At 39.5% G+C, this 25,426-nt stretch overlaps 1 protein-coding gene across 1 annotated transcript in view; it reads right to left on the reverse strand.

The window, feature by feature from the left end:
- Positions 1-2,566: 2,566 nt before the first annotated feature.
- Positions 2,567-25,426, reverse strand: part of inaD (inactivation no afterpotential D) — a 649,339-nt gene continuing 626,479 nt past the window's right edge. Inside the window, exons 14-15 of the mRNA XM_035090055.1 lie at positions 2,946-3,080; positions 2,567-2,806 (exon numbers count right to left, since the gene is read on the reverse strand). Coding sequence (XP_034945946.1) covers positions 2,636-2,806; positions 2,946-3,080 — 306 coding nt within the window. The 3' untranslated portion in view covers positions 2,567-2,635. The remainder of the gene's footprint in view (positions 2,807-2,945; positions 3,081-25,426) is intronic.

Consider the following 25,426-nt stretch of genomic DNA (forward strand, 5'->3'; position numbering starts at 1 on the left):
AATTTCCTAAGAAATACCCATCGGCGAAAATAGTCGATAAAGAATTGTTCTTTTACGTTAGTGATCTTATATCACCGATTGAGGAAAATTACTGGAAAAAAGTACCTCCAGATATGCCACAAAAACAGATATGCCATAGTCATCTTGGATATCTACACAAAGTTCATCCGTATAGGTGGAGTCAGAAATAATACTGCGAAAGAAGTTGATAAGTTTATTCGTTCTGTAATTTTTCAATTTAGTATTCCTGACCGAATAATTACTGACATTTCTAGAAGACTTAGATCATAGAGAATGGGATAAGAATCCATTAGAATTAGTATACGCATACAATACATCCGTACATTCAGAAACAGGATTTACACCATACTTCCTGATGTTTAGGAGAAGCCTTAAAAACCCCCTCGAGTCAGTAAAGGTAGATAATACACAAATTATTCCAAGTACAAGCTTAATTATTCGAAGAAACGAGAGACTAAACGAGTTATGTCAGTTGGTTGAGAGAAGTACAATTGAACCATATATTCAACCTGTACTTATGCGTAAATTATCGATAGGTGACGGAGTCTATTATCCTAACAAAAGACTAAGCAAAGCAGTCAAAAGTTATTCTGCGAAATTAGCTAAGAAATACGTAGAGCCGGCTAACATAAAATCTTTTCCTCGGCCACAATTAGCTCTTCTCCATAATGCAAAGGGGAAAAGAGTGGGTTTATATCACGTCAATTCCCTCAAGTATCGTACTTGATTGGACTAGGTTCATTTTTTATTTTTCAGGCCCGATATACCATCTACGTCGAGACAGAAAGGTAAGATTGCTCGTATGCTCCGAGAACTACAACGTCAACATGATTTTAAAACATTAAACACTACACCTCATGAGTCACAACAGTCAGACGGAGAAGAAGATCTAACACCATTAGCAATAAATTATCCAATATCTAGATCTAGAAAGTCCAGACGTATCCAACTGAAGGAGCTTTCTATATGTTTAGTCAGGTGCAATGAAAGGCGAACTACAACACGCTTGAGACTCCCAGCGTCTGAAACAGAGTCTCCAATGCCAACGTTACGGGCGGCACCATTACCTAGAATACCTAGAGTACCCGTACGGGTACCTACCCCGTCACCACCACCTGCATATCTATCCTGACAAATATCTGAAGGCGATTATTCTCTCAGTAGTCGACGAAACTCAGACGCAGACATAAGTCGCGAGTTTTACTCTATACCACTCGACGCACGTTTACGTCCTTACGTTGATTCTCAAGTTGCATTGTTACTTAAATTTATTAGAAAAAGACTTTAATGTTTATTATGGAAAAACACGGTTTGTTTTTTACACGTCCACAGGCACGAGGTACCGGGCAGCATTACCTATACCAGATATACCGTCTGAGTATAATCTCGTGTACTATAATGCTGCTGAGCACGATAAACATCCTATCCATTACCACGATATACCTCGACCGAATCAGTCACCATACTTCCAGGGTAAGTACGTCTGTGGCGAACTTACAGCAGCAGATGCAGCCGTTCTTGATCAACTCGGCTATATCAGCCTACCAAATACCACCGAGAACTGAAAAACTAGCCAGCAGACCCGGCACCAGGAGAGATTCGCGGAGTGGCAATATTACTTATTAGTAACGCAAATCGACGTTCGGAAGAATTTAGATAAAGTCAAATTTAAAGAAGCTATCAGGCCAACACTTATGACACTCCAAGGGTTAGACTCCCAGAGATACACAATTTGTGTTAATTATGATTCGTCTAATCACCCGTTACATCTGTGTCCCAAAGTCTTGAGGAGAGACATTTGTTGGGGTTGCGGTCAGATAGATATAGAGACTCAAGAGTGTTATAAGAAACATAGACATCCCCGTCCAGGTTGGCCAGACTACCAGAATAAGAATCATCTCGAACCGAGAAATAGACCTAAAGAAATTAATGTATATTCTAAGATAACTATCAAACAAGAACCATGACGTCCAACTGATGTACAATCGTTAATATTAGTCGTAAGGTGACAGACATTGTAAGTCAGAATGAATGGATGTTAACATATAAGTATGTGTGCTAATATTTTTATTGTAAGTGTTCTTGAATGCAGAATTTTTACTAAATGTCAACGATAGTAGATAGACTCTCTATACAAATTGTTCAAGCTGTAAGGCAGCATATAAGTTTATGTGTTCATTAAAAAGAAGCCACGAGGAGCACAGAAAGTCCCTGTTCGAGCGCTTTTGATATATGTGGGGAGAGGAAATCCTTATTATTAATGAGGGCGATCTCCCTCCCTACATATATCGAAGAAATTTTTCAATCAAAGTTACTACCATGAATATTATAGACTTAATATTGAACATGGGTTAATATTTGCATTACTTTGAAAAAAATGTGTCAAGCTTGAAACTTATTGACATTTAAAATTTTCGTATTGGAATTAATTATTTAACTATACTTCAAGTCTGCTAGTCAATGTCCATGGTGAGTTCCAAGACCCAAGAGGAATACCTCTAAATTTGAATATATCAAGTTCCATGAATAGGCGATCATAAACTTATTGAATTATGCTACACTTCTTTATTCTTTAATAGCAGCTCTTTACATATTATTTTATGATGAGTCAGTATCAATTGTTTGAAACTCGATATTTTGTGATTTTGAATAAAACTACTTCTGAAAACTTCAATATTATCACAATTTCTTCGAGCGGCAATTCATGGACTGCATGACCACCAATTTCCGTCAGTGCATCTCCTATTTGAAGTTTTCCAGATTCTATAGTCTCATTACTAGTCACCTAGAAAAAGAAAAAATTTTTTGCATTTAATCATACATATTTTTACGGTTGATGTAAAACTTGGAACAACTAATATAATCGGCTACATTTATTGAAGAATAAGATAATTTAGTTGTATGAGATAAGCTTTCTGTCGTACCAAATCCGATATAAATGCTCCTTTGTTATTAGAAAATTCTTTCAGAATTATGCCCAATGGCTTCATGTTTCGTCGAGGTATTTCAATATCTGTTGTCTCAACAACTGAAGAATCTCTCAGAATATTAATTTTGAGCTGAAATAAAGAAAAAAGGCAATTGAATGAATTTAATATCAATAATTAAGGCAAATAATGTTCATTTACGAATATAGAGTTACAGGTGTGATGATGGCAATTGCAATAGCAATTTTAATTACAAAAGCATTTTGATAATCTGATCATCTTATAATAAAATAAACTCATATTGGACAGTTGGTTCTAAAAGACAGTATCTCACATAGTCTACGAAGTCCTTCTGATTAACCATAATTGAATTTGATTCTATAGCCGTGCCAATATTTTTTTGTATACTTTTAACAAGAGAAGAAATTCTGAACAAGATTTGTGCAAACCAATGTTTATTGCAATTTTAATCAAGTATTCGATCTATAATTTTACACGCACACCTATTAGATTTTTTATTGAACTCTTTGTTCGGACTTGGAGGGCCCCAAGTCAGCAAGTCTTAGAATATTCGAAAATTTTTAATGCCGGACTTGTCCACCAGCGCGTCAGTCAACTCACTGGACCAATCATCGGGCAGTATTTCCCTCATGGCCCAGAAGGCAACTCTACGGCCCTAGTGACGCCAACAAGCACGCGGTCGAGCACTTGTAGCGTCAGTTAGCTCCAGGCAAATCGCGCGGTCATCTCTGTACAACTTTTCGCAGTCAAATCGCAGATTTTTTCAGTCAGCTCACCCGTTGTAGTTAAATTTACGGTCAAACAGACTCAGACAGACAACTCTAGTGAACATAATTGAAGCTTCATCATCAATCTCATCAGTGCCAGTGGTCCAGTACAGTCAGTTGTAGTGTCTTTGGGCGCGAAGCTGAATATGGCGTCGACGCCAGAGTGCCTCACGGACATTCACATATACATCGCACACCCGAACAACTCTGGTGTATACCGTGAACGTTGCTCTTCACTGTTTTGAGACGTTTTTTGGTGAAACATTGACCAGCAGACAATTCACAAGTGAAGAAATAGTTGAATTATGGACAACTCAATGAACCTTAGTGATTAGTGCTTTCCATTGTACTAGTAATTGTTAATTGTTAATAAAAGTGAAAAAACCATACAATTTTAGTGTTAATGAACTCTTTTTAAGAAACCTTCTAGCATCCAACCTTTTTCTTTATTCTGCTCTCATTCATTACAGTCCACTAGTTTTTAGTTTGCTCGTCCGGCCGACTCGAAGTCAGAATATTTGGTCCTTCGAACCGGATGAGAACGGCTTGGATGCACATTGAACAATTCTAGAAGGTTCTAGTGCTTAATAATGTTGTGAATATTCTTTGAAATGCTCTGTATGAAGTGCTTGGAATTCAGTTAGACTCAAGTAACTTTTAGTGTTAGTGGGTAAACAACCTTACAGACAAAACGTGTTTACGCATTCCAGTGCCCAGTGATACTCATCTTTATTGTTGTGACATAGTGGTGCTCAGTCTGGCCAACTTGGACTCCTCTTCAGACGCTTGGCGCGCATTGTGGTCAGAGTCAAGATAGCCTTGACGCAGTCAACTCACGTGTATATAAACATAGTTCGTTAATTAGTGTAGTGTCCTTAGTGTAAGTTTAGTCACCTAAAATTATTATTCAGAGCTCGTAGACTCAGTTAATTAATTTGTGTGATTCTTTTGGTGTTGAGACTGTATTGAAAGCGCACCATTAGTATCAAGGTGACAGTAGACAACTCTAGCAACAGTTTTGTGCAGCTTCTTAGTGATAAGTGTAGTTTTAGTGACATTAGACAACTCACTCAACTGAACTATGGCAGACAAACGTTTAATTTCTCCTGCAAAATCGGACTACGTAGATGTAGCCGAAGACAATGAGTCAGTTGAAGGGACTAGTGAGATGTTAGAGCAAGTGAGTGTAAGCCAAGCGCCATCACCAGTTCCAGTCGACTCTCAGGCAGAAGGTATCAGGGAAACAACACTCAAAGTGCCCGAAAAGGCCACCACATCGCGTGACAGGTCAAAGTCACCGACAGCAATCGCCAACACAACACAATTCAAGTTGACGTCTCGGATGGCAAGGTACCAACAGCTTCAGTTCATGTATCAGGATGTGCTTGAGCTAGTAAGACAGCCTGCGCTCATGACAATGAGAGTAATTGAAGGTAAGCTCGCACAACTCAATGAGCTGTGGACCTACTTTGTGGTAGAGCACGAGGCATTAGGTTTGGGTGCCGGCTAACACTCTTCAAGCACCCATACATGACTGATCGAGTCTATGAAAGTGCGTTGCGACTTCACTATCACACCGAGTCAACGCTTCACCGTGTCAAATCTGAATTGCACGAAAAGGACATTCAGAAGTCACTAGACGAGTACAGATGGTCAATTCAGCAGGCAACTCAAGTCATTTTGCAGCAGGCAACTCTCCCGGAAATAACCCTTCCGACGTTCTCAGGTGACTCCTCAGAATGGACCCAGTTTCGTGATATGTTCACGTCTCTGGTACATGATCGTCAAGATCTACGACCAGTTTCCAAGCTCCATTACCTGAAGGCCAACCTGTCAGGCCCACCATCGCAACTTATTAGGCATGCCATCATGAATGATGATGGTTATGAGCCAGCTTTGAAGCAACTGAAAGAAAGGTATGATAACCCTGAACTGCTCATATTCTCTCACATAAAACATCTGTTTAGCATTCCAACACCAGCATCTAAGTCAGCTGAACAGTTAGACAACTTAGTAGGCATTGTAAAGCAGAACTTGGATGCACTCAGGGCACTCAATGTTCCAGTCAACTCAGCCGACTACTTTTTGATCTATTTGGTGACTAGTAAACTCGAGCAACATCTCCGAGAGTCCTAGGAGTTAGAACGGAGCAGATCACGGTCTCCAACTACACTCAACAGTCTACTCAACTTCATCTAAACCAGGGCACGTGCGATGGAGTCACCTCAAGATGCAGCTCGTCAGGCAAAACGATGGCCTACTCCAGTGATTACGAAGAAGTCCAGATCACAACACCAGTCCAATCGCCAGCAGACAACTCAATCGCAGACGACTCGAGCCTCCAGGCATGGGGCTCAAAAAAGATAGGCTGATTACCCATGTGACCAGTGCAACAGTCGAGATCATTACCTAGTAGACTGCCAATCATTTGCAGCTCTCTCTCAACTGGAGCGATACAACCTGGTCCTCTCAGCACGGTTGTGCTTCAATTGTTTAGGCTACCACTCGATCCAGGTGTGCCAGTCTGACAAGCGGTGCAGTGTGTGCAATCAAAAGCACCACACAATGACTCACACTCCCCGAACAGCATCCTTACGGAAGAGAGGATATGGCCCAGGCCAAGAACCGCAGCCAACTCAACCAGTTCAAGAGCCATCAACCTCCCAGCAGTGAGGTGATGACGTGCCATTTCCACAGCCGACTCCAGATCACACTCATTTATCTACGCAGACTTCTCACCAGGTAACTCATCATCACAGTCAACTCTCTGCGAGAACTCATCACGCAGCAAAGGTCAGCTCATACCAGCAAGTATCCGATCTCTTGACAAAATTCTGGGTTCAAGAAGAAGTTCCAGATACTTCAGCCAGCCAGATCATCCCAGATAATCAATCTTGTGAAGATCATCATGTTACGACTCATTCAAGAGATCAAGATGGGAGATATATTGTAAGAATACTGCTAAAAGCATCACCATCTCTTCTAGGCAACTCATCAGCGAGAGCTCATCAGTGTTTACGACACATGATCAGACGACTCACAAAAAATGACTCATATGCACATCTCTATCACAACTTGATGCAAGAATATGAGTCACTGAACCACATGAAACGAGTCGAGACAAGTCCAGTCAACTCTCAAGTGTATTATTTGCCTCATCATGGTGTCTTAAGAGAAGACAGTGTTACTACAAAACTCCGTGTAGCATTTAATGGCTCTAGTCCATCTTCTAGTGGTCTATCAGTGAACGATATTCAACATACTGGTGCCAAAGTCCAGAAAGACATTGCAGACGTACTCATTTGGATCAGACAGCATAAATTTGTGTTTACATCAGACATCACAAAGATGTACGGGCAAATCAAAGTCCATCAAGATGATTGGGATTTCCAGAGAATCCTGTGGGTGGACGAGCACTCCAAGATAATCCCATATCAACTCACAACAGTCACATATGGTACCAGATCAGCTCCCTTTCTGGCTGTTCGCACAATGATCCAGCTAGTAAAGGATGAGGGTCAAAAATTCCCTCTAGCTGTTGATCCATTATTAAAAGGAAAATATGTGGACGATATTTTTGGAGGTGCTGACACAGTGAGTCAACTGATAGACATTTCAACTCAAGTCAGACAACTCTGCATCGCAGGTGGCTTCCCGTTGGCGAAATGGCACAGCAACTCAATCCAATTCCTTCAGTCAATCACAGACAACTCATCAGAAGAGCAGATCCACTCATTTGAGAGCTGTAAAACAAAATTACTTGGGCTCTCGTGGATTCCAGCGAACGACTCATTTAAGTTCAACTCAAAACCTCCCCGTGAGAAGTCCAAGCTCACGAAGAGAATAATTTTATCAGAAACAGCACAACTCTACGATCCACTTGGATTTCTAGCACCTTTCATTGTCAGAGCAAAGATGTTGCTACAAGAAATCTGGCTAGATAAACTGTCATGGGATGACCAAGCCCCAGATCACATTATCACCAAGTGGACCAGCTTCAGATCAGAACTCTCACACGTTTTAGACCTCTCAATTCCACGATGGTTAAAGATTACTCAGAAATCTACCGTGGAGCTTCATGGCTTTTCAGACGCCTCACAACTAGCTATGGCAGCAGTTGTTTATATACGGGTTACTCATCCAGATCATGGAACTTGTTCAACTATAGTCTGCTCAAAGTCTAAGGTTGCTTCATTGAAGAAGATGTCTATTCCTAGATAGTCCAGTCATATTAGATTTTAAATCGTGAAATCTTGAAATGGACAAAATTTTAATAGACTATTTGTAGGGGATGTAGAATTAGTTTCCCCTAAAAAAAAGTGAGCTCCGACACCGGGCAAGGGTTGAAATCACCCTTTAAACGCTTTTTCATGCATTTTTTCATGTTTGTTCTCATTTTTTTCGAGAACTATAACAGATATGAAAAAATATTTTAAACAAAAGTTGTAGCGGCTACAATTTTACATAAAAAAGTCCGCATCTTCGCAACCTTACCTGTAACAGGTAAAAAGTTATTGACCTCTAAAGGTTGGAAAAATTCAAAACAATGAAAATATTGAACACCCTTTGGGCACGATACTGCTGTGAGAGAAACAAAGCGATATGTCAGCGCTTGTCACACTCATTGCGAGTATTTTATCATAATAAACGTGCCTAAACGAAACACAACGTAAACAAAACCCATGGGATAGACAAGGAGGGTTATGTTTATGTATTCAAAATATAGGAAAGGATAGCTGACATCACAAGGTCAGCATTTATATGACTTTAAAGAAAACTAAGTGATTACCAGCATTGTATAGAGTAATCACCCCAAGTGACATAAAAAAAAAATCGCAAAATTAAATAGCATCAATCGATAAAGTTTTTAATGCTGAGTCGATGAATGATATTCATTTTTTTGATTTTTTTTTAACGATACATGGGGTAACTAGGGGTAGAAGAAAAAAAATAATAATAACAAACTATTTGCAAGTTAATTTTAATCGATTCTGTTTTTTAAGTAAAGTTAATTGAAATTAACTTGAGCTCACTTGCAAATAGTTTGTTATTATTATTTTTATTCTTCTACCCCCAGTTACCCCATGTATCGTTAAAAAAAAATCAAAAAAATGAATATCATTCATCGACTCAGCATTAAAAACTTTATCGATTGATGCTATTTAATTTTGCGATTTTTTTTTTATGTCACTTGGGGTGATTACTCTATACAATGCTGGTAATCACTTAGTTTTCTTTAAAGTCATACAAATGCTGACCTTGTGATGTCAGCTATCCTTTCCTATATTTTGAATACATAAACATAACCCTCCTTGTCTATCCCATGGGTTTTGTTTACGTTGTGTTTCGTTTAGGCACGTTTATTATGATAAAATACTCGCAATGAGTGTGACAAGCGCTGACATATCGCTTTGTTTCTCTCACAGCAGTATCGTGCCCAAAGGGTGTTCAATATTTTCATTGTTTTGAATTTTTCCAACCTTTAGAGGTCAATAACTTTTTACCTGTTACAGGTAAGGTTGCGAAGATGCGGACTTTTTTATGTAAAATTGTAGCCGCTACAACTTTTGTTTAAAATATTTTTTCATATCTGTTATAGTTCTCGAAAAAAATGAGAACAAACATGAAAAAATGCATGAAAAAGCGTTTAAAGGGTGATTTCAACCCTTGCCCGGTGTCGGAGCTCACTTTTTTTTAGGGGAAACTAATTCTACATCCCCTACAAATAGTCTATTAAAATTTTGTCCATTTCAAGATTTCACGATTTAAAATCTAATATGACTGGACTATAGACTAGAACTCACCGCAGCATTGCTGCTTGCCAGACTAATCACTTATGTAAGGAACAACTTAGACATTCAGCCAACTCAAATAGTATGTTGGACAGACTCCTCAGTCACCTTGACCTGGATTCAGTCTCACTCATCCCGTTGAAAGGAGTTTGTAAGAAACAGAGTGTCAGCAATTCGAGATTTCACTCTAATCAACGTTTGGAGGTTTGTACCTGGCAAACAAAATCCAGGTCCACAGTGGTTAACAGCAGACGAATCATCATGGCCAAGTCAATCATCAGTGTACGATTCAAAAGCTCAGCAAGAAGAGCGACTAGTGATCACGCTAAATACTCAGACAATTCACCATCATTATCATTGGGATATGATATACAGACATTCTCGTCTAATCAAATTGCTCAGAGCGACTGCAATTTGCTTCAGGTTCAGCCAACTCCTTAGACGAGTACCTCAGTCATCGACACAGTCAAAGACACACATCAATAGCAGATGTGTGTCTTTGGGCGCGAATCTGTGCTGGCGTCAGTAAGTAACGAGCGTAAGTATTCGACTAAAAGGTGATGAAACCGCTCTAAGTACTCATTTGATTGCAGATAACATGCGGATGTGAGAATCCTCTCAATCCTCAGAATCTTAGCTAACTTAGATAGGAGTTTGCTAATAAACGAGGTTCCTCGACCCTACAAGATCACCTTTGGACATTCGTACAAACAAATAAAGTGGGTCACAAGAGCCTCGGCGATAGTAGAGGTGCGAATGTCTGGTAACGGGACCGCTTAGCAGTATTTCGAGAAGTTATCTTGGATCGTCAGGATGTGCAGATTGTCATCTGGCGTCCAGGGGGCCGACAGTGTCGATGGAAATCTTCTCGAAAAGCTCGAGTGGCGTATCCGTGATCTCTGCACGTTTTTTTGTCTGGATGCGGTCAAGCTTTTCGGTCTGGCAGGTTTGACAGCTCTGGATATACTCGTAGATATACTGCTTCATTGCGAGCCAGTAGAAACGTTGTCGAATTCTCTGATAAGTTTTGATAACACTTTTATGGCCGCTCATTGGCGTGTCACGATTTTCCTGGATAATTTCCAGTTGCTTGTCTTCCAGGGGATTTTCTATCTTACCCCGGATTAGGGTCATCGCTATCGGGCACGTAGTAAACACGTGAGCCGGGTAAGAGCAGACGTTTCTATGAATTTTGTCACTGCTTTCGGCCAGTCAGAATGATTGTACGTCATAATATCCTTATGCAGGCCTGAGATTATTCAGCGTAAGGAAAATTTGTTGGTGCGTAGGTTCGTTCAAGTGATGTTTCTTGATAAACACCGTCAACTCTCTACATTTGCTAAGTGAGGTGGCGAAAACCTGACCCACCAGGGAATTTTATTAGGTTAGGACTTCTTGGTTAGGTCTGTAAGACGCTTGACTGACTCGGAATAATCAGGAATAAATCTTCGCAAGTAATTTGCCAAACCTAAAATTTCTCCGAACCTGGCCACGTACACGCGGTCGGTCCATCCCTACCGCGCGTCGCAATATAAGCTTGCCCAGTCCAAGGAATGTTTTGTGTTCCTAAATCGACTCAATGCTCAAGTAAACCTGATAGGCAAGGTACTTTCAATTCGTAAATGCTCAGTGAGCCTAACTTGAATAAAAATGCGCGGTCCACCGGTATTTATTGAATAAGTAATTGTATATAACATGTATTTGGATATTTTCAACAAACATTGATAATAACTATTAATTATTACAAGTATTTGTAGGATTATAATATTACAACTTTAAGTCTATAAGTATATACAGTATACTTATATATTATGTATATTAAGTATATATATATATTGTTATGTAACGTGGAAGTATTCCCTGGAGTGCTTGGATACAGGACTTCTAGAGCCTGGATATTCTAAGGTCCTCACGTTTCAGGGATGGGTGAAGCCCACTGCCTTCGGAAATACTAGTGGTTTAAGTGATAAATAAAATTAAAATAAAGTAAAAACTCAAAGTGTTGCGTAAGTTCTTGGTGGGGTCAGAAAACTCTCAACCCCTTAGACCTCATCCTGAAGGGCACTCATCTACTCGCCATCCAACCTCACCAATCACCGAGCCTGAGTCAGTCTTCTTTCTGATTTTCTGTTCGTTCGATAAGGAAAAGGTAAGTTTATTATGCTCAGTCAACTCTCTATTCCAAATTCATATACACATATATATTGTCACGCTGCAAGAGTAGAGAAGAGTTCGACTCCTTATGATAATTACTTCAAAGAAAAATGAGGAAAGAAAGAGAGAGAAGACGATGGAGTAGCGAATTCCATCTGTTTAGGTAAAACTGAAACTTAGTAAAGATTCACTAAGTCAACTTAGAAAAAGTTTGAGTAATTATGCAGTTTATAGACAAAGTTATGATATAACTTCATACCCTTTGGCCACTAATTCCTATGAACTCAATTGTTTTTTTCAAACTAAAATGACTGATGGAAATTTCATAAGCATATATTTTAAGGAAAATCCTTGGAATACAATAACATAAATTGCATTTTGAAAAGAAAATTTTAAGTTAATTATGTTTATTGGAGTGGTTTTCAATTCCGAAAATTTTTCTGATTACTCCAATAGAAAATTTTCGTGGAAGAAATAATAGATGAAAATAGCAATAGTCGATCGTCCTCATATCTATGAATGATTTAGAAGAAAATTATTTAGTAATCGGTAAAAAATATTTTATGAAAATAACGCCAAATAGTCTGTTTTTATTCTGAACACCTATCGCAGGCAATTTATTTCCAATTTTACGTTAACGAATTTTCATTATAAATCTTCAACAGAATCACGGAATGCTGGAACGTTTTACAGAGGAAAAATCCAAAGATGAGCAACATAGTAAATCAATGCAATTAATTTTTTTTATATAAATTTTTTAGGAGTATTAAAACGTCTATTTTTATGACGTTCAGTAAATTTATCAATGTTAGTTAATTTTTGGACAGATCTATTGAAACCGATCAGTTGCAATAAAAATATATAATTTAATTTGTTAACAAACAAATTTCTCATGCATGAATTCATCACTGTATACATAGTACTATCCTTGACATGCCCAAAAATGATGGTATTTTTGGAAAAATAATTCTCTTTTATGTGAGAATATCCTTTTTATTTACTTAAAAATTCGTTTCATACTCATTAATTGAACTCAGATTTTGTTAAGGAAGGTATTTGATTTTAATACTATATTATCACAGAGAAAATAATACAATGGAACTATTTAGTATAATACACTATCACCCGGGGTTCCACGATCTCTATAAACGAGTGAGTGAAACATATAGTCCAGTCATATTAAATTTTAAATCAGGAAATCTAGAAATGGATAAAATTTTAATAGAATATTTGTAGGGGATGTAGAATCAGTTTCACCTAAAAAAAAGTGAGCTCCGACACCGGGCAAGGGTTGAAATCACCCTTTAAACGCTTTTTTATGCATTTTTTCACGTTTGTTCTCATTTTTTTCGAGAACTATAATAAATATGAAAAAATATTTCAAACAAATGTTGTAGCGGCTACGTTTTTACAAAAAAAAGTCCGCATCTTCGCAACCTTACCTGTAACAGGTAAAAAGTTATCGACCTCTAAAGGTTGGAAAAATTCAAACCGGTGAAAATATTGAACACCCTTGGCGTACGATACTGCTGTGAGAGAGACAGAGCGATACGTTCGCGCTTGTCACTCTCATTGCATATTTTCGGGCCTAAACGCATGCATGTTAAACTCCGCCCTTTGAGGAAACAAAAAGAGAAAATACATGAAGTCAATGAGTTAGAAAAAGAGAGCCTTATTGACTGATTTTAGGCTTCTCCGGAAATATCTGACGCACAAGGTCAGTGTTTTCCTTTTCAATACATTCTCAAGTTTTAAATGTATTGACTTTTATTTCAATTAAGTTGGAATTAAAATATTCCAAGCCAAAAAATAATAAATAAATAAATTAATTAATTAATATTATAAAATTAATAGAATATGATATATTTATTGTGATTATAATTACAAACGGTTATTTCAATGGTTAATAAAAGAACTTAATTGAATAAGAAAAAAAAAGAATTCTCGATTTTTAGAAATTGTAGATGTTTCATTGATGACTCATTAATAACGATGTCACTTAGGAATGACAAATTATTTTTTCTTATTTATTAAAACAAAATGAATGTACTGATATAAATTTGTAGAGTATATTGAATAATATTTAAAAGTGATTCATATGTATATATATATATATATATATATATTTTTTACATTAATTCAAATCAATGTAAAAAAATTTTTTTTTAAAAAATAAAATTCAATTAAATATTATTTTATTTTTTAATTATTCAATAACACAAGAATTTTTATGTTAATATTGTTTTTTTTTATTTGTGTTATTTACCATTTAAATAGCACTACGTAATTATAATAAAAATAAAATAAATAATATAAAAAAAAAAAAAAATTAATGTAAAGTAAGAAGATGAAAGAAAAAAAATTTTTATTCCAAATAAAATTTCATTTATTATTAAAAAGGATTTTATACTTAATTTTTAAATTAAATAAATTTTACGCTCAAATAGTTCTTTTATTAACCATTGAAATAACCGTTTGTAATTATAATCACAATAAATATATCATATTCTATTAATTTTATAATATTAATTAATTAATTTATTTATTTATTATTTTTTAGCTTGGAATATTTTAATTCCAACTTAATTGAAATAAAAGTCAATACATTTAAAACTTGAGAATGTATTGAAAAGGAAAACACTGACCTTGTGCGTCAGATATTTCCGGAGAAGCCTAAAATCAGTCAATAAGGCTCTCTTTTTCTAACTCATTGACTTCATGTATTTTCTCTTTTTGTTTCCTCAAAGGGCGGAGTTTAACATGCATGCATTTAGGCCCGAAAATATGCAATGAGAGTGACAAGCGCGAACGTATCGCTCTGTCTCTCTCACAGCAGTATCGTACGCCAAGGGTGTTCAATATTTTCACCGGTTTGAATTTTTCCAACCTTTAGAGGTCGATAACTTTTTACCTGTTACAGGTAAGGTTGCGAAGATGCGGACTTTTTTATGTAAAATTGTAGCCGCTACAACTTTTGTTTGAAATATTTTTTCATATTTATTATAGTTCTCGAAAAAAATGAGAACAAACGTGAAAAAATGCATAAAAAAGCGTTTAAAGGGTGATTTCAACCCTTGCCCGGTGTCGGAGCTCACTTTTTTTTAGGTGAAACTGATTCTACATCCCCTACAAATATTCTATTAAAATTTTATCCATTTCTAGATTTCCTGATTTAAAATTTAATATGACTGGACTAATAGGTTGAGCACCTACCGGGCGCGTCTCCAGGTGGCGGATAGGAGCATTGTCCGGGTAGTACCGAGTGGAGGCCTCGGGGGCTGTGAGGCGTACCGAGTGCAAACACGAGGGAAGCCGCTGGCAAGTGCAGCTTGGGCGTGTACACACTTTAAGAGGCACCGTGGACCAACTCCCCAAGTCAAGGTGTAAGGCATCGTGCTGAAGACTGAATGGCACTAGGACACTGTGTCACAAACGATGCCCTTGGGGTACCAGGCGACCCCCCATTGTAGCTAGCCTTACCTGTGTGAGAGGCTCTGCACAGGTAGACCTTTATTTCCTCATCACTCGTGGGACTCGAATGGATGACTTAGACAATATTCGGAGTAGTGGGGGTCCTATCTCTTCTGACGAAGAAATAGGACGTGGAAAAGCCGAGGCCGGACGAACCAGCGAGGACGGCGAGGTGCAAACCGAGCTGCCTTGTAAGGAACGACCTGCTACCGGCAAGGAGGATCAGGGGAAGAAATTCAAGAAACCTGATCCACCGTCACGCCCCAATAAGGAAAAACTTTGCGGGGCAGCGAGGAAGAGGTTGAGAAAGGCTAAGCTGCTTGAACTGGGGAAATCCGGGGCTAGCACAGCCGGAGCGAAGGCTGAGCCAAGTCAGAGGAAACCGGGGGCCCCTGTGGTAACCGGCGGAATCTCTGGAAGCAAGGCAACTTCCTGTGGTACCAGGACTGACCTTAAGGTCGAGACCGGGGCCACTAGCTCCACCAAGTCGGGGTCTTCCACCGAAGCCGTGGGTAACACCAAAAGGCAGAGGTCGGAGGATTGCACGACGGAAAATGTCGAGCGAAGAAGGCTCGCGTAGCACCTGGGCCTGGCAGCTTTGCTGAAGCGGCTGCGGGAGGCAAGAGGGTGGCCATCGCGCCGGACCTCTATCCTTCTGCGACCCTCAGCAAGCAGCAAGGGGAACTAGTGCTGGCAGGACTTCTTCGGGCCCTAGACGATGCCATCAAAAGTGGCACTGTTCTGGGATTTGAGGGCCACAAACTCGACAAAGGGCTTCTGTGGATCAACTGTCCTGATGAACGGGCAGCCACATGGCTCAAGGAGACAGTCCCCTCCATAAAGGTCTTGGAAGGAGTAAACCTCGAGGTTCTCGAGAGGGAGAAAGTTCCAAGACTCTCCAGGGTCACCGCGACGTTTCCCGGGCCACCGGTAGATCCGGCGGTGATCTTGAAAAGACTCGAAGGCCAAAACGCCGGACTGCACACCAACCTCTGGCGGGTTTGGAGCACGAAGGCAACGCCAACACTGACTAGCTTAGTCATTGGTGTGGACGACGAGTCATTAAAGCTCTTGAAAGGGTTAGGAATGAGTCCTTACTGCGGCCTAGGCAAAGCTCGATTTTTCGAGGCGCCAAAGGCTGTGGAGGGGAGGCAGGCCGAACCCGGAAAGAGGAAATTACCGGTGGCAGGGACCTCCAAGGCGGTACCCCCTCCGAGAAGAAAGAGGAGGCGTGCGGAAACGCACGCAGCCTCTACCTCGAAGGAGAAGGGAGCACCAGGAGGGCCCACCAACCCCCCACCTCCGAGGGAGCCATCACAGGGGCTTGAGAAAGCGAAGTGTGAAGAAGGCAAACCTCGGACCAGTGAACGGGCTACGCCAACTCCTGGGGCACGGGGAAGACCCACGAAGAACCAGGAGTTGGCAAGGGTGGGGAGGGTCCTGTCTCAGATCAGGCTGACCGACATGGCAAAGCCTGGAGCAGAACCTACGGGTAACCCTCCTACGGGAGAGGGCGCAAGAAGGGACGGCGACATGGCTGACCCTTCTACGCAGGATTAATCTTCCCCCTACGCTCCCGCATCCCAATCCTATTCCCAACACGCGAAATCAAACGGCGCCGAAATCCCTGTGATATCGGGGCTGTTAAAGATTTCGCAGATTAACTTGCATCACTGCTACACGGCCGCGGCACTACATTGTCGAGACCTAGCGGTGAAGCACACCGATGTTCCCCTGATCCAAGAACCTTATTGTAGGGAGGGAGAGATCTTGAAGGGAGACGCCAAAGGCGGATCCTTTATAAGCGGTAAAGGTGATAGGGACCCTAGGGCATGCGTTTTCGTGAGACGAGAACTAAACCCTGTGGGGCTCAGCCAATACTGCACAAGGGATCTGGCGGCAGTACAGGTGAAAATAGAGCTGGGAGGGGAGCCGATCAAAGTCGTTATCGGCTCGGCATACCTTCCTTATGACTCTGATGAACCACCACCCACTGAGGAGGTCAAACGACTCGTGGAGTACTGCCGAAGGACGAACTGCGAGCTCATATTAGGATGTGATGCTAACGCTCATCACACCTTTTGGGGCAGCAGTGACACTAACGAGAGAGGGGCTAGCTTGCTGGAATACCTCACTCGGCACGGCCTAGAAGTCCTGAACAGAGGGCACAAACCTACGTTTGTTACCTCGGTCAGGCAGGAGGTCATCGACATAACTGTCGCCACGGCGAAAATCTATGATTTCATCAGGAAGTGGGAGGTGGACGAAGAGGAAACTCTGTCGGACCACCGGCGCATTAATCTCACTCTGACAGGGGAAGTGGGCAATGTGGAACCGCAACTCCGTAGGGACCCGAGAAGCGCTGACTGGGGCCTGTTCAAGCAGGAACTAGAAAGACTCATGGGGGAACCCGGAACGGAAGGGCGTATAGGGTCTCCGGCCGGCCTCGATGAGGCAGTGCTGGACCTACAAGACGCTATTGCAGGGGCCTATAGTTGCTCATGCCCAGCCAGGGTGATGCAGGAGTGCAGGAGAGTCTCATGGTGGAACAGGGAGCTTAAAAAGGCTCGCAGGGAAACCAGGAGACTCTTCAACAGGGCAAAAAAGCTCAAGACGGATCAGATGTGGACTGAATTTAAAACCTCACGGAGAAGATTCAGGTCTATGATCAAGTCAGTAAGGAGGCAAGCCTGGAGAAGCTTTTGCGAGAGACTGGAGGCCCTACCTGAGGTAGCCAGAATCCGCAAGCTGATCACCCCCGGCAGGAACGTGGCGCTCCGAGGCCTAGAATCTCCGGAGGGAGAGATGGTCGACGACCATCAAGGCATACTGGAGCTCCTCATTAAAACGCATTTTCCGGGATCGACCCCGGTGCAAGAAACCACAAGCGAGGCTGATAGACCAGGCGGGCTCGTACGGGCCGACTGGGAAACCGCCAGGCGGGTGGTGACCTACGATCGGGTAAAATGGGCAGTCGGTACCTTTGATCGCTACAAGAGTCCAGGCACGGACGGAGCCTATCCGGTTCTGCTGCAAATGGGCGGGGAGCGACTATGGCGCAGACTGGTACATATTTACCGATCTTGCCTTGCTATGGGTTACATACCTAAGGCTTGGCGGACGGTCAGGGTGGTATTCATACTAAAAATGGGGAAGGACCGCTATGACCAAGCAAAGGCCTACAGGCCCATAAGTCTAACCTCCTTCGTCCTAAAAACGCTGGAGCGACTTGTGGACTGTTACCTTAAAGAGAGCGCATTGTGCACCAGGCCCTTGTGCTCAGCACAACACGCCTACCAAAGTGGCAAGTCTGTAGAGACTGCCCTCCATGACCTCGTAGGAGGCCTGGAGAGAGCCCTGGAGACAGGCAGGTCGGCAATTGGGGTCTTTTTAGACATCGAAGGGGCGTTTGATAACACACCCTTCAAAACTATGGGTGAGGCAGTTCAGAACTTCGGAGCAGACGTCACGCTTGCACGTTGGATCATGAATTTGCTCGCCAGTAGAACGGCCAACGCCTATTTAGGAGGTACAGAGGTTCGAGCTGCACTGGCCAGGGGCTGCCCGCAGGGAGGTGTCCTATCTCCCCTGCTGTGGACCCTGGTGGTGGACGAACTTCTTACGAACCTGAAAAAGGCGGGCTTCAGCGTTCAAGGCTACGCTGACGACGTGGCCATCACGGTCACAGGCGACGATTTGGGAAGTCTGTCCCTCAGAATGCAGACAGCCCTCTACGTCGTTGAGAGATGGTGCCAGGTTCGGGGAGTCAGGGTTAACCCGAGCAAAACTGAACTGGTTCTGTTCACAAGAGGAAGGAGGACTGAGTTCAGGCCTCCCTCCATCTTTGGCAAACAGCTGAAATGTTCGGAAACAGTGTGCTACCTTGGAGTAACCTTAGATAGGAAGCTCTTCTGGAAGGCACTTGTGGACAAACAGGTCAAGAAGGCCACGGCTACCTTCTGGACCTGTAGAAGAATGTTCAGCGTCACATGGGGTCTGAAGCCGAAAACAATAAAATGGCTGTACACAGCTGTTGTCATTCCCCAACTAACCTACGCCTCCATAGTATGGTGGACCTCCGTCAGGAGGAACGCCTGCAGGAGGTAACTAAATAAAGTCTATAGAGCGGCACTGCTGGGTATAACGGGAGCCCTGAGGACGACCCCAACCCTAGCTATGGGCTGCCTACTGAGCATCCCTCCGCCGAAACTGATGGTGGAGGTGCTAGCGAAGAGGGCGGCCATCCGCTTGAGGAGCCATAGACAGTGGACGAGCTTTCGAGCAGGGCATGCGGCGATCCTGGGCCCGGAGGACCCTACGGAACTCAGTGGCAAGAAGGTCGATCGCTGCCGGATACCCGGATACGAAGTCATCTTCATGGACAGACTGACCTGGCTGGAGGAAGGCGAGGAATCGCTTACTCCCAAGGGGCCTGTCTGGTACATGGATGGGGCGAAGTTTAAGGGGGGAGAGGCCGGAGCCGGAATCTGGTGCAGGGGACCACGGGTGGAGGAATCCTACACCCTGAGCCAGGACGCTTCCGTGTTTCAGGCAGAGGTGTACGCAATCCTGTTATGCGCTATGCATATCACCAGAAGAGATTGCACTGAGCAGCATATCTATATCTGCAGTGACAGCTATGCTGCCTTAACGGTTCTTTCGCAAGTGGCTGTTCAAAACTCGTGGACCACTGCAGAAGGGTACTAAAACAAGCGGCATGCCGCAACAAACTGAAGCTGCTAAAGGTACCAAGTCACTGCGGTATACGCGGCAACACCGAAGCTGACAGGCTGGCCCGTATTAGCGCCAGCGGCGGAGGTGACAGGGGCCCAGTGGAGATAAACGCTCCCGGGGAACTTGTGAAGGCGCTGGGGGACAAGTGGCTGCACAAAAGATTCACCAGCTACTGGGCGGAGACCTCGGGGATGAGGCACACCAGAGCGTTCATCAGGAAACCCACAATTCAAGTGAGTAGGGACCTGATCGAACTGGATAAAAGAAGGCTAAGAGTGGCCGTGGGCACCGTCACAGGGCACTGCCTAACTCGACGCCATATGAAGATGCTGGGACGCGGAGAGGAATCCGCGTGCCGGTGGTGTGGTGAGGAAGAAGAGACGCCTCTCCACATGATAAGGGGATGCTCGGGGCTAAGGGAACCCAGGCAGCGCCTGTTAGGGAACCTTGGGACCGACGCACCCATTCTCGAGACGGTCGGGACGGACAGGCTTCTGCAGTTTTGCTACGAGGCCGGGCTGTACCAACCCACCTAAGACCGCCTTTACCATAAGTTTGGACCCAGTACAATGGCCCCGTGGCTAAGTGCAGGGGAGGCGGGGCAGACTAAAGGAGAAAAAAAAAAAAAATAATACACTATTATAAATACTAGTAATAATATATTGTCACGTCATGTGGCACTACGCGCCCATACGTTTTAAATTAAAAAATATCTATTCAAGAAATAGATTTAAAAGATATTATAAATAATTATTAAAAATTTAAAGAAATATTTCTTATTAATTTTAATTGCGTTTAACAATGCTTCAGATGTAATTTAGTATGCAAGAAATATAAATCGTTGTCAGAAGCATTGTTCGCAAAAATATTTAATTACAAACTAAAAGAAAATAAAAAGAAATTATTATTGATTCAATTGTAACTAATCAAAATTAATTATTCAATTGAAAGTGTAAAAGAAGGGATGTTGCTACCTGCTAGCAACAACCGAAAATGTCCTTTAAGTGACACTTTAGTTTCATCAATTAAAATATTAAGACGTGTTAATTGTTTATGATAAAAGTTATTTGAATAATTAATTGTGATCATTATTTAATTAAAAAAATACAAATTGGATTTAGAATTATAATTTGGATTTAAATAACAAAAGTAAGTCTTAATATTTATTTTCATTCAAAATTTAAAAGAAAGTGCAATCTCGTTTAAGAAATTATTATTTATATGAATTCAAAATTATAATTTGATTATTGATTTAATATATTATTTAATTGGCTTTTTAATTAATTTGTTACTTAAATAAATATCCCTATTAATTCTATCCCATTTATTTACTTATTAAAACTAAAAGAATATTTAATTATTATTATTAAATCCTAATGCAACAACCTCTTACTCTATCCCAGGTATTGCACTAGGTGTAGGCTAAAAAGGAGTGATCTTCAAGATGTCCTTTTAATAAATTACGACATCACAATATTTTAATTATACGTAGAAAAAAAAATGATCCATGAACTCGTGACTTAAACTTATTTTTCAAAATTAGAAATTTATACTAGAAGAACAGAATAAGTCGTCTCTGTTTTTTAAAAATTATGCAACTATGATGGATAAGGAAGAATTAAATCTTCTGTGCATTTGACAGTTATGCTATTACGGCCTGAACAGCATTCGTTAACATATTCGTTATCTGGAAGAACAATGTTTATCATCGGTAAAATTATTCAGGTTCAAGATTCAAACTTGATTCAAAGAGTTATTGTTGATAATTTTCCTTATTTCATTTTAAAATGTATCTTACAGATTCTCGGTGTACTTACAAGTTGTTCGTCCTCCAGTGCAATCGGTTTTGATACAAATGCATCCAGCATTTCAGGTGTTGAAATGTCTCTCAAAAGGCACATTGCCAGTTTTGGTACTAAAATAGATAAAGTTTTTGAACTTTCTTTATAGAGTTTTGACCTACTATTCACCTCCTGTGTCGTTAATTCATTGGAATTTTCCGAATCCACATTTATGACGTTGCCAAGTGTGGAAAGTTTCAATTAAATCGAATTCATGTAATTATTACAAAAGTTAATAAAAAAAAATTCAATGACTTACTTTGAATAATCTACTTATATTTGATGAGCTGGATCGGTTTGAGCCTCAAAATCATAATCTCTTGTTTCGTTTTGATGTGATGAAACAGGAGTTCTTTTATTATCCTTGAGAAAATCATAATTTCATTATAATACGAGTCTGTTATATTTACTTCATGCACATGTAATAAAGTCTATAGTAATCTTTACTTGATCTCAATGTACATGGTATTATGATTATTATGTTTAATGTACGAATTACTTACCTTATTATCATTATCTCTACACGGAGAGAAGAATCGTATAATTTTTGTAAAGAAAATTCGAGAAAAATTACCATGCTTTCTTATAATGCGTGCGCAATCAACGACCAAATGAAAAAGATTTTTACCATCATATAAATATCATTAAATTGAAACGTAAAAAGTATATTAGCTATGGCTTTAGAAAAATTATTGTGCTGGCATGGTAAAATTCAGTGTGCCGTATTAGAAAACTTCTTCATCGATTTAGTAAAATTTCTAAGTATTTTTAACAATATTTCCACAGCCATGTATAAATTTTTCTACAGCTTATTTTTATTCATTTTTAAATTAGAAAAAGGTTATGTTAGAAATTAATGTTGTTTTTTTGATTGAGGGAAATTAAGGAATCAGTTGGATTTTAATATGAATAAAACATTTTTATAAATTATTAAATACATATTTATTTAAATTAAAACTGATTTTTAAGGACAAATTTCGCACCATTAGATGCTTTTACAAGATTCGTAATCTTAAAGCTAAATAACTCATCCAAATTTAGTACATTCCATGTATACTGATCGTTGTACAATCGATAACATTCAGTTTTCTCGTAGAGGAATGTACTTATCAATTTTTTAACAATGAGATATATTTTAATTTTTCTACAAACAATAATATTATCTACTTGGTATAAAATAAAAGCATCTTCATGTGGCTCCAAAATAATGTTCCGAATTTCTGTAACATTACTATAAAAATTAACTTTTTTTATGCAATCAATATAAATTAAATTACTAACAAAGGCTGGCAAAATTTGTGCATACTCAGAATACCCGTTTAAATGTATTAATTTTATATTTAATATTGTTTTAGATTCATAAGATAGACCCTCCGGTATTTTATTTATCAACAACCAGCAATTTTTGCAAAGTTGATGTTTATGAAAATAGTTTTACAAACGTTAACACAACTTAGATATTATCAAAGGCAAATGCAATGAAAATGTCATCATTTCAACACACATCGTTCAAGAATGTCAGTTTCCTTTCTGTAAACTCTAGTAAATAATGTATCTCTAAAATATCTCCAATTACTGATAATAAACGAAAATACAATTTGGAAGATCGATAGTAATACCAATGTGTTCTAACAATTCCAATCCTTGTTTAACTTTAAAAAAGATCGTATCATTTTTTGTATATTTTTGATCCAATGTGTTAAATAATATAAATTGGAAAATATTTTCAAGTTTAAATTGAAATCTTGGTGGCAAGCACGGTATTGATACATAAACCGCACCACATTTTGATATTCCTCGATAATCGGCCAACGGATTATTATTTTCATAGTCGTCATAATATAAAAAAAGTGGAAAAAACAATTATATCACTATCATTGACAGTGAGTGTTCTCCACAATTCTCCTTGAAGAAGATACGATATAATAGCAGTATTGTGTTTTAGTAAATCAATATAATTTAACGGCTCATCAAAAATAGTTAGCAATACAACAAATTTTTTAAAAACTAATTGAAGTGGTACGAATCCTGCAGATAACGGGATCATCTTCAAAGTCGATCGTTTTATATCGTCGCCGAAAGTCTCAGTATTAATATGAGAATTTCAGTCTACAACGAATTGTAAAGTAGATAGTTCACTATTCAGTATTTGCGGATCAAACGATAAATTATTATTGTTAATTGTTTCCATTTTCGTCTAAATCTTAGTAAGACATCAATCACTTGTCATTTTTTTCAACGTCAATGAATCTTCTATCTGATCAAGATTTTTTAGGAAAATTTAATCAGTTTCTAAAATAATTACGATTAGATAATTAATTGCTTAATAATTGATCACATTGCATTCTCTCATTTTCCGGAAAAATACCAAAAATACAGATATAGTAGAATTTTATAAAATTATTGCAAGACCAAAAATAGGAGATACTGTTGTAATGTCTGGATGTATTTCAATTATTTCAAATAATTATTTAAAATATATTTTAAGAAAAGCTAAAAATGAATAGCAATAAACTTAAGGATTGAGGTTAACGATTATTACTCAAGTTATTTTTTGAGTTTTCCTAAGATTTCGTTAAAATAGAAAGGTTTTCGAAGAATAGTTGAGAAAGTCATTTTTTAGATATTTTATTGCTTTTGGAAAACCCACGTGGCGAAAAGCAATAAAACTTTAAAAAAAGAGTACGTGACGTAAGAAGAGCGTTAAGCTTTTCCAAAAAGGGAAAAGACTATGCGAAGGGACTTGTGCGCACCTGAAGCAAGGGACTTCTAATTATGTCACATTCGACTAAATAAATACGTAAGGTTTGATGCATCAGTCAGTTGTCGAAAAAGTAAGATCGAAATCAGATCGTCGTGGAACATCTCTTGAAATCGTAAGTCTTGAGTATTGTATTGATAATACTTCAAAGTTTGTAAATTTTTGTATGAAGTTTATTTGATCGTCAAATTATTTTTAAATTGATATTTAAATTAATTCGCGAGAAAAAGTGAATAATTGCGCTGACTGAAACATCGAATAAGGACCAATTAATTGTAATTCATCTCGACCAGAGTAATAGGAATCATCTGTTGGTAACGTATAAATTGTTGTTATAATTTTGCAATAATTTTCATTCAATAAAATTTTGTTATTGTTTTTATATAAATCACACATTTTTACTTTCTCTATCGAAGATCCCCTCATCCCTGTCTATTGGTCGAAAGGCTAGAACTAAAAAGAGGAACTTAAAGTCTCTAAGGTTAAGCATATGGTTTACATATTGACACCTTTAAAGAGCAAAATTACATAACAATTTTTGGGGGCTCGTCCAGGATTGCAATGATCTTCTATGGAGAAATAGTTTGAATGTCTGATAATTCTGGATCATCTAATAATAATAAAAAAGGTTAATCGTTGAGAAGTACCGGTGACCCACTATATCCTGAAGGTTTAGCTCCGCCTACCAGACCTAAAAGTTTCAAGTTTGTTGATTCGGGTATCGGTGATTTGACAAAAATATCAGAATCGAGTGAACTCGTTACATCTGACGAGAGTGATAGTAGTGACGAAACGATAAATCAAACTCAAGCTCACGTAGAGACGGAAAATTTAGATATAAATATGACGGAACAAAGGTAAATGTCTGATAATCAAAATATATCCCTCAAAGACGCGTTGATATGCATTCCGATATTTACGGGCAAACCAGAAGAAT

The sequence above is a fragment of the Chelonus insularis genome, unplaced genomic scaffold (assembly GCF_013357705.1).
Source record: "Chelonus insularis isolate UGA/USDA-ARS -01 unplaced genomic scaffold, ASM1335770v1 contig_72_pilon, whole genome shotgun sequence".
Lineage (NCBI taxonomy): Eukaryota > Metazoa > Arthropoda > Insecta > Hymenoptera > Braconidae > Chelonus > Chelonus insularis.